Source organism: Nicotiana tabacum, chromosome 16, assembly GCF_000715075.1.
Source record: "Nicotiana tabacum cultivar K326 chromosome 16, ASM71507v2, whole genome shotgun sequence".
NCBI classification, from domain to species: domain Eukaryota; kingdom Viridiplantae; phylum Streptophyta; class Magnoliopsida; order Solanales; family Solanaceae; genus Nicotiana; species Nicotiana tabacum.
This window is the reverse complement of record NC_134095.1, coordinates 164,248,863-164,257,842: the sequence shown is the minus strand read 5'-3', so window position 1 is coordinate 164,257,842 and position 8,980 is coordinate 164,248,863. Positions and strand designations below refer to the sequence as shown.

General features: G+C 37.9%; 1 protein-coding gene across 1 annotated transcript; it reads right to left on the bottom strand.

The window, feature by feature from the left end:
- Positions 1-632: 632 nt before the first annotated feature.
- On the bottom strand, positions 633-2,869 carry LOC107831653 (HVA22-like protein e). The gene is made up of 5 exons (XM_016659434.2): positions 2,687-2,869; positions 2,536-2,562; positions 2,145-2,267; positions 1,280-1,472; positions 633-954 (listed from the first exon to the last, which is right to left on the bottom strand). The coding sequence occupies exons 1-5, from the start codon at positions 2,731-2,733 to the stop codon at positions 934-936; spliced, it is 411 nt and encodes a 136-aa protein (XP_016514920.1). The 5' UTR covers positions 2,734-2,869; the 3' UTR covers positions 633-933.
- Between the last annotated feature and the right edge of the window lie 6,111 nt (positions 2,870-8,980).

Below are 8,980 nucleotides of genomic sequence, written 5' to 3'. Positions count from 1 at the left end.
TACTTTCTTGTAGTGCCGAGACTAATGGGGTCACGTCACCCCTCACCTCACCACATAGGTCCGCCTCTGCGTGTACATATAGGTCACAATTTGAGCCATGGAAGCAGTGACTACATCATTTGGGGTGTGACGCTTCCTCGGACCTTGCTTGAATGCATGATGCTTGCACATGTACCGGGATGCCCCCTTTTTTATTGGCGAATTCAAATTTAAACTTTATGCATTCAAGTTCGAAATTCTACTACAACTCGTTTGATTTAATGGATTCGAAATATATTAATTGTACTTATTTACTGGATTTTTAACATAAATACAAATTCTTGGCGAAGACTAAATTTGTCTCTACATGGTAGTGTAAAAGTTCTTTTTATAGTATTATTGTTTGGCACGAGTGACAAAGAATAATTAATCGCAGGATTAAATTTGAGATGAGTTTATCCCACATTTGGTTGGGATAAAAATACGGTATAACTAATCTTGAAATTAGTTATTTCGGGATTGTAGAGTTATTTTTACCCCTATGGAAAGGTGGAATAACAATCCCGGAATAATTAATCCTGAAATGACTTGTTTCCCTACCAAACAATTCTAAGTGTAATAAAAATTATACTCATATTCATAATAATATCGACATCAACTAACATACATAACGGATCTCGTAATTATAAGCTTGTCCATAATACAAAGTTTGCTTCCAGTGTCAAATTAAAATTACAACAGCTAGCAAACTTTGAATATCATACAACAAAAGACTAGTCAACCTGGAAACAGCCTCTCTGCCCCTCGTAATAGGGGTAAGGTGTGCGTACATATTACTCTCTCCAGATCCTACTTGTGGGATTATACTGAATTGTTGTTGTTGTTTTCTTTGTTGTTGAATATGACCAACAAAAAGTTGAGTGATCTGTACTGTAGCATTTCTTGTGTGCTCCTTTAGTAAACTTCATCTTCTCCCTATCCAAGAAAATAGACTGTTAATTATACTGATTAAAATGGCCAATGAGGATTAATCTATATTGCCTGGACCCTTCAAAAAAGTCTTTGGACGTGTGGCGAATTCTGCATAAGTGGTGCATTTTTGGAGGATCAAACACGGGCACGGCAACATTTTGGAGAGTCCATATTATATGGGGATTAATATAATCAACTCCAACTTGTTTAGGATTAAGACATTATTGTTGTTGTTGTTGCTTCTTACAATCAAGACTTTAATATTTTGCTAATTAAACATAAATTATAAAGAAACTTATTCATAATTTGCTCGATCAAATTAACTCACCTTCTTTGGAGTAATGAAGTGTACAGATTTCTTTTTGGCCTTTCCTTCAGGAGACATATGTTGATGTGATTCTCCATATTTCTTGATTAGTTTTTCCCTAACATAGGTTTCATATATAAAAGTAGCTCCTCTAAACTGGGGCAAAACTAGCCATGCCACAATGATCAACTTCACATCGTACCATATTGGTATCCTAAATCAAAATTCAGAAACACAAAATTAAAGTAAATAAATAATAACTTATGATACATATATTTATCTTCACTTTCTATCTCACATTAAACACAAAGTTGCTACTATAGTATGGAAAAAAGCTTCTTTTGAATATGCGGTCATTAAATAAATCGATCCATTAGTAGATAGCATTAGGAGAGATTCATTATGGTGGGATGGACCGTTCTCGAATTCTGGCTGGCATTCTGTCAATTGGAATACTCACGCATACTGGGAGGGTACATATATACGACTTCAAGGGATGGACTCGACCGAACGGCCAACCATTTGCTATTTTAGGAGATGAAATCCAAAAGACTATTATTAGCGTGTAGTAGATTGGCTCCAGTACGTAATAGGCCAGTCGAGAAGAAATTAAATCAATAGATTGAACGGTAGATAAAAGATCAGAGGATGAGAAGGGTAGATCTACCCAATATGGACCGTTAAGGAGTTCAGAAAGGATCTGATCATAAACTGTTGGGGGATGGTGGCGGAACTATAGCCAAGTGGATTAAGATAATGGTGTGAATCCGCCACGACAGTTATTTAGACCATTTAAAAGTAAAATTAGTCGACGAAATCTTTTATTCTATTCTCTCGTAGAATGTGAAAATTCTCCCGAAAAGTTTAAAGAGAGCTAATAACTTACCAATCAAGAATGGGTTGAAGTAGCATCTCCACAAGTGTAAGAAAAGAATAGAGAATCCAATAAGCAAGCCATTGTTCATCATCCAACTTGGAAGTGCTCTCTATAGCTACTATTGATGCATATCTACACAATATTATATTCAAAAGGAATTCAACAATATCACCCTAAAACAATCAACTTAATAAGGAAATGAAGGGCACTTTTTTTATATACTCCTCTGTTTTAATTTAGATATTCATAAACTATACGAGAAATACTATAAGTTGCAATTTTTCTTATGTCAATATGATAAAAAAATATTTTAAAATATTGGTCAAACTTTATACAATTTGACTTTCGATAAACGAAGTATGTCATCTAATTTGAAAACGGAGGGAATAATATTACGTACAGAGGATAGAGCAACATCGTCACTGGCCTGCAATTTTAATACAAAATATACAACTGTCACTTTTCAAGAATTTACAAGTACTAAACATAGATAAATAAAGACCCCATAAGAAAAAGATAAAGGATTTTTTTATAAAAAAATATTAAATTACCCGGCGATAGTATGAAGATGAGTGATCAAAGTCCAAAAATGACCCATTATTTCCTTTTGAAAAGGAAATGATATGATTCAAATGAAACTTCAAAGAAGACGAAGAAGAAATGTCTGAGTGAGAAACTGTTTAAGTAAATGAAATGATAGTTTTGAGAGGAAGAATTGTGGAAGCACAGGCTTTATTGAACAAAAGAAAACACTTGTCGGTTTTAAGATGGACAAATCCGTATCAGGTTCTTACTTTGACGTAGTGTTCTAGGTTTAGCACACGACAGATCAATTGAACTTGAACATTCATGGACAAGATCCAAAATGTAGTACTAACACATCATTAGATGGAGTATTTATATAATATAGTAAGATGTCCACCAAGAGACCAGGGTTGTGTGGAAATTAGACCAAATAGTCACTTTTAAATATGTCCGTAGGCATATAAATTTTATTAAAATTAAATTCATAAAATAATTTGGATTATATTTTAAATTCAAGATATATTGTCCAAATAAATACTATTGGTTAATATAGTTGAATTAATTATATAAGTCCAATATATATGGATTAATAAATAAGTCTTAATCCATTGGGCTAGCGTAGTTAATTGGGACTAAAGTGATAAGCCCACTTCATTAAGCCTAAGATGTCATCTTCCTAGAGGCCCACTTTGGTGCTACGTGTCAAATGACGTGGCATGCCAAGTCAAACAGAAGAGCCAATAGGACCATGTCACGTATCAAAATGACAAGGCATGCCAAATCAAATTAAAAGGCTAATGAAATCGCGCCACATGTGCAAGTGACATGTTCTAACCAATCAAATGCGACTTTGTCACTCTTCAGTCAGATTGGTCGGAAAGAGTTTGTTCTCATCGCAACTCTTCCATCCCACAATTATAAATAGGGGTCTTCATAACTCAAAAAAGACACCAGAAGATGTAACAAGAAGTAAGAAAGAGCTCGTGGATCAAACGCTGCAAATTCCTCCATAAGTTTCAAGCTTCAAGCAATCAAGTTCAAGCTCAAGAACAAAGAACAAATCAAGTTCAAGCTCAAGAACGAAGAACAAATCAAGGTCAAGTTCAAGCAATCAAGCTCAAGCTCAAGAACAAGATCATCGTTCGTGGCAATAACTACATATTCAAGATCAAGCTCAAAGGCCCCTGAATTTATTTATAATTGGAAAGAAGAATCAGAGGATTCATAAAGATTGTACACTCATATTATTTGAAATGAAATACTACGATTGTCGCAATATTTTTAGTCTCGATTATTTTCTTGACGCAAATTTATTATCTACAAATTCTGGCACGCCCAGTGGGACCATTTATACTTCTCATCTCTTCTTTTCCAAGTTCAAGAATAAGATCTAACAATTCGATCATGGAAGAACAACTTGCAAATTTGACAAAACACTTGAGAAGTTGACCAAGTATATGGAGGATAGAGATACCCGCCTCGAAAAGTTAGCAAGTGAGATCGAGAGCTTAGCAGAAGCAAAATCAATTCAAGCACATGTGGAGCTTTCCGAAAATAAAGTAGGGGAGAATCCGCTGCGAGGCAAACGATCGTGGTCAAAGAGATCCAAGTTTCTTCAGAAGGTCTAATTCATGTTGATCAATTGAAGGACTTCATCATGGGGATAATTGAAGATAAAATTGATCCTCCGATTAAATCTTCCCTCACATATGCAAAGTCATACACACAACGGATTGATAACTTGAAGATGTCTACTGGATATCAACCTCCAAAGCTTAACCAATTTGATGGAAAAGAAAATCCCAAGCAACATGTGGTGCATTTCGTCGAGACATGCAACAACTCTGGGACTTATGGTGATCATCTTGTCAAACAGTTTGTTTGTTCTCTCAAAGGTAATGCATTCGATTGGTACACAGATCTTGTATCTGGTTCTATCGATAGTTGGGAGCAGTTGGAGCAAGAGTTTCTCAATCATTTTTATAGCACAAGACGCATCGCAAGCATGATCGAACTTACAAACACTCATCAAGAAAAGGATGAGCCAGTTATTGACTTCATTAACCGCTGGAGGAGCTTAAACCTCAACTGTAAAGATCGCCTTAGCGAGACTTCTGGCATCGAAATATACATTCAAGCTATGCATTGGAGTCTTTGCTATATTTTACAAGTCATAAAGCCCAAAACATTTCAAGAACTAGTAACTCGTGCACATGATATGGAATTGAGTATGGCTACAAGTGGAGATCAAAGATATCCTGGCTTTGAGCCTCATGATGAAATAGAAGTAGAGGATTCTGAGAATGGAGGCAAGTATTTGTCCGAAGATGAAGCTGAAGAGTCCATGTCACGACCCCAAAATCCATTAAGGGTCATGATGGCACCGGACACCGCTGTCAGGCAAGCCAACCATAAATACTTAATTAAATTCTCATTTAAACAGTTGTGAAAAACTCTGATTTTTCTTCTATTTTTTTACTAGTAAAAGATACTCAGTTCAAATTAAATATACATGTCAAGAAGTCAATACAAAATACCCCATAACTATCACAAAACCCGGTGTCACAAGTGCATGAGCTATTTATAGGAAGCAATACAATACAACAACCGCCCGGAATACAAATTGGACAGAAAATAAATACAATAATCTAGAAGAGACTCTGCTAGCTGCGGGTCGTCTCGAGAAGTACAGCTCGCCTAAGTCTCCGCATCAACCATGCTGCTACGCCCGCCAGGCCACTAGTGATGCATGTGCCTGTACAACAAAAATGCACAGCAAGTGTAGTATGAGTACGAAAACAACGTGTACCCAATGAGTATCCCGTCTAATCTCGAAAAAGTAGAGACTAGAGGTCGACTTCGACACTTACTAATGGTGCAATAATGATATGTCCGTAATATAATGAATCGAGGATTTATATAAACAGGATTTGTAATTCAATAGGGTGAAACATGTAAACAATTCTTTCTTTTATGTGAAATTCCCGAAATTTCCCTTTTCATCATTTATACACATATTCTCAAGTCGGGAAGAGGCAATAACAACTTTAATAAGTTTCAAGGCAAGCAATACAAGCATGCGCAAATCATGCTGAGGTCGTACGTCGGTATCCATCAATATTTAAAATGTGCACTGCTAGAGGGTCGAATAGCGCAAACCATAGATGCATCTATTTAATCTACCGAGGCGTTCAGACCGTTCCAGAATTTAAACACCCACATATAGTCAATCAAGAAGTCATTATGGAACAATTATCCAAAGAAAACCAATTCTCTTTTAACAATTTAAGAAAAAGAAGTTAAAATCTTTTTAGAAATTCATTTACTAATTCGCTGTGGTTTAAGCAATTCAAACTGTCAATAAGATTACAAATAATCCAAGTATAGCATGCTTTTGGGTCCTAGACTACCCGGACTTAAACATAATAGTAGCTACGCACGGACTCTCGACACCTCGTGCGTACGTAGCCCCCACAATTAGAAGCACATATTTAATTATTTCTCCTATGGGGACAATTCCCTCTTACAAGGTTAGAAAGGAGACTCACCTCACTCTGAAGATCCATAACCGGCATTCCACGCTCTTTCGAAGACTCGAATCGATGCACAATGCTCCGAAACTAGTTAATAATTATATAAATCCATTAATATATGTTCAAATACTCATTACAATCCAATTTATAATAATTTCTAACCCCGATCGAAAAGTTGAAAAAAATTGCCCTCGGGCCCACGTGCCCAAATTTCAAAATTTTTTTGAAGATAAAGTTTACCCATGAACTCACGAACTCAAATATATTATTTTCTCTTAATTCCATACCCAAAATCGTGGTCAAAATCCAAGAATACGAATTTTCTAGGTTTTCCTCAAACCCCAAATTTCTACCAATTTACATGCTAAAATCCATACATAATCAATATACTTAACTCAAGATAGGTGAGGTTAGCTTACCTTGTCATTGATGATGAAAACCACCTCTTGAAACCCTCCAAGAATCGCCCAAGCCAAGAGAAAAATGAGATAAAATGGCCAAATCCCGATTTTTAAAACACTCACTGCCTCCAATCCTTTCGCACCTGCGGTCTATTGACCCCTTCTGCGGTCCCGCAGGTGCGGACCAATTGTCGTTTCTGCGGTCTTCCCCCAAGCCTTCAACTTCCGCATCTGCGCTTCTCCTTCCGCAGGTACGGTCCGGCATCTGCGGCAAAATGACTGCATCTGCGGTCCCAGCCTAGCCGTCCATTTCCGCTTCTGTGGCACGAAGGTTGCTTCTGCGGCTCCGCACCTGCGGCCCTAGTCTCTCAGGTGCGGTTACACCAGCAACCAGCAACTTCAGCCTTTTCCATACATTTTCGATCCATTAACCACTCGGAATCCACCTGAGACCCTCGGGACCCCAACCAATCATACCAACATGTCCCAAAACACAGTATGGACTTGCTAGAGGCCTCAAATCACATCCAATAGCGCTAAAATCATGAATCGACCTCCAATCCAAGCTTAATGAACTTTATAATTTCAAACTTCTTCATTCGATGCCAAAACATATCAAATCACGTCGGATTGACCTCAAATTTTTCACACAAGTCATATTCGATATTACGGACCTACTCCAACTTTCAGAATCGAAATCCGACCCCGATATCCAAAAGTCCACTTCCAGTCAAACTTCTCAAAAACCTTCAAATTTCTATCTTTAGCCAAATGACTCCAAAATGACCTACGGACCTCCGAATTCACTTCCGATCGAGCTCCCAATTGCAGAATCACCATACATAGCTATTCCTTGACTCAGAATCTCAAACGGATATTGATAACCCTGAAATGCACTTCAATACAAACTTATGAGATTCTTCCAAAAATGCTAACTTCCACAATAGGCGCCGAAACATTCCCGGGTCTTCCAAACCCCAGTCCGGACATACGCCAAAGTCCAAAATCATCATACGAACCTTCTGGAACCTTCGAATCTCGATTTCGAGGTTGTTTACTCAAAAAACCAAACGTAGTCAATTCTTCTAACTTAAAGTTTCCAAAATGAGAATTCTCTTTCCAAATCAACTCCGAACTTCCCCAAATTCAATTTCGACGATGCATACGAGACATAATACTTGAAGTGAAGCTGCTCAGGGCCTCAAACTGCTGAACGATGTGTTAGAGCTCAAAACAACCGGTCGGGTCGTTACATTCTCTCCCACTTAAACATATGTTCGTCCTCGAACGTGCTAAGAACTGCACTGGAGTTGTCCGAAATCACTGTTTAACACCTCGTGCACCTACCCGCTCTACTGCAACCCAGTTGAGCACATTGGCTCGATCAATTCTGAAGATATTTCCTTTTATTCAAGCAAATAAGCTTAGAGCCCAATTCCAACATCCGGAATTCTCTACCAGGCCTATTTCCAACATATGCTCACCATATCAATCACTACACGCTGCACCAAAGCATGACTGTATACCTTTGATGAATTCACGCCTTGCACCACTTTACTCACAGGACTACAATAATGTTCTCTGATCAAATTAGTCGAAATTTCACGAATTTGATGCTCCCATTGCATCTCATGACATACATAGGTCTTGCTCTAACTCTTACAATACCGCCGCGATGGAAGAGATGTGTAGAAATTCATAACCAACTGCTGAATCAACAATCATTGGGGCTATACTCATGACAAGAATCATTACCTCCTTCTGAACCAAATAATGGTATTTGCTCTTTAATATTCTTCATATAATCCGATTGCACTGATCCTAAATCCAATGATCTCGTCTCACCAATACGAACTGCTCAGGCAATAAGCCACTCGGACATGATCAAAAGTCTCGTATGATGCCACAATATGCCAATAGGCTACCAATTCGAACGCGATACAAAAGGGAAACGAACTCTGGAAGGGACTACCTAACTCTCACACAGCTAATATGAGTTTTCCCTAGAAAAATAGCAAACAAAACACATAAAAATAGATATAGGGAACTGTGCTCAACATCACACCATTGCGGTGCGCAACCCGATCCAAACAATATACCTATGGCAGCGTGCCACCCGATCCACATATAAAATTCACGTAAGAAGATACACACAGAGCCAGATTGCTCATTACAACAAAATACCGATCTATCGGCCATGAGCACACTAAGTGCATTATACCATTCTTGGGGAGATATACAGCGCCATAAGCTACAAAAACTCAAGCACAACTGAGGTGCGATATAGATCTGAATCTCAAGAGTCATTCTGCTCATATAACATCATCTCTGCGCGGAACCTCAACACATAAGAAATTCCCCAAGCCGTCTCACAACTGACATGGCG

What these genes read in the sequence shown, in the direction of transcription:
- LOC107831653 (XM_016659434.2), bottom strand. Translation starts at nt 2,733, where the DNA reads ATGGGTCATTTTTGGACTTTGATCACTCATCTTCATACTATCGCCGG. An exon ending in CATCTTCATACTATCGCCGG is followed by an intron (nt 2,563 to 2,686) that starts GTAATTTAATAT and finishes TTAAAATTGCAG; the next exon opens with GCCAGTGACGATGTTGCTCT. An exon ending in CTTCAACCCATTCTTGATTG is followed by an intron (nt 1,473 to 2,144) that starts GTAAGTTATTAG and finishes ATTTTGATTTAG; the next exon opens with GATACCAATATGGTACGATG.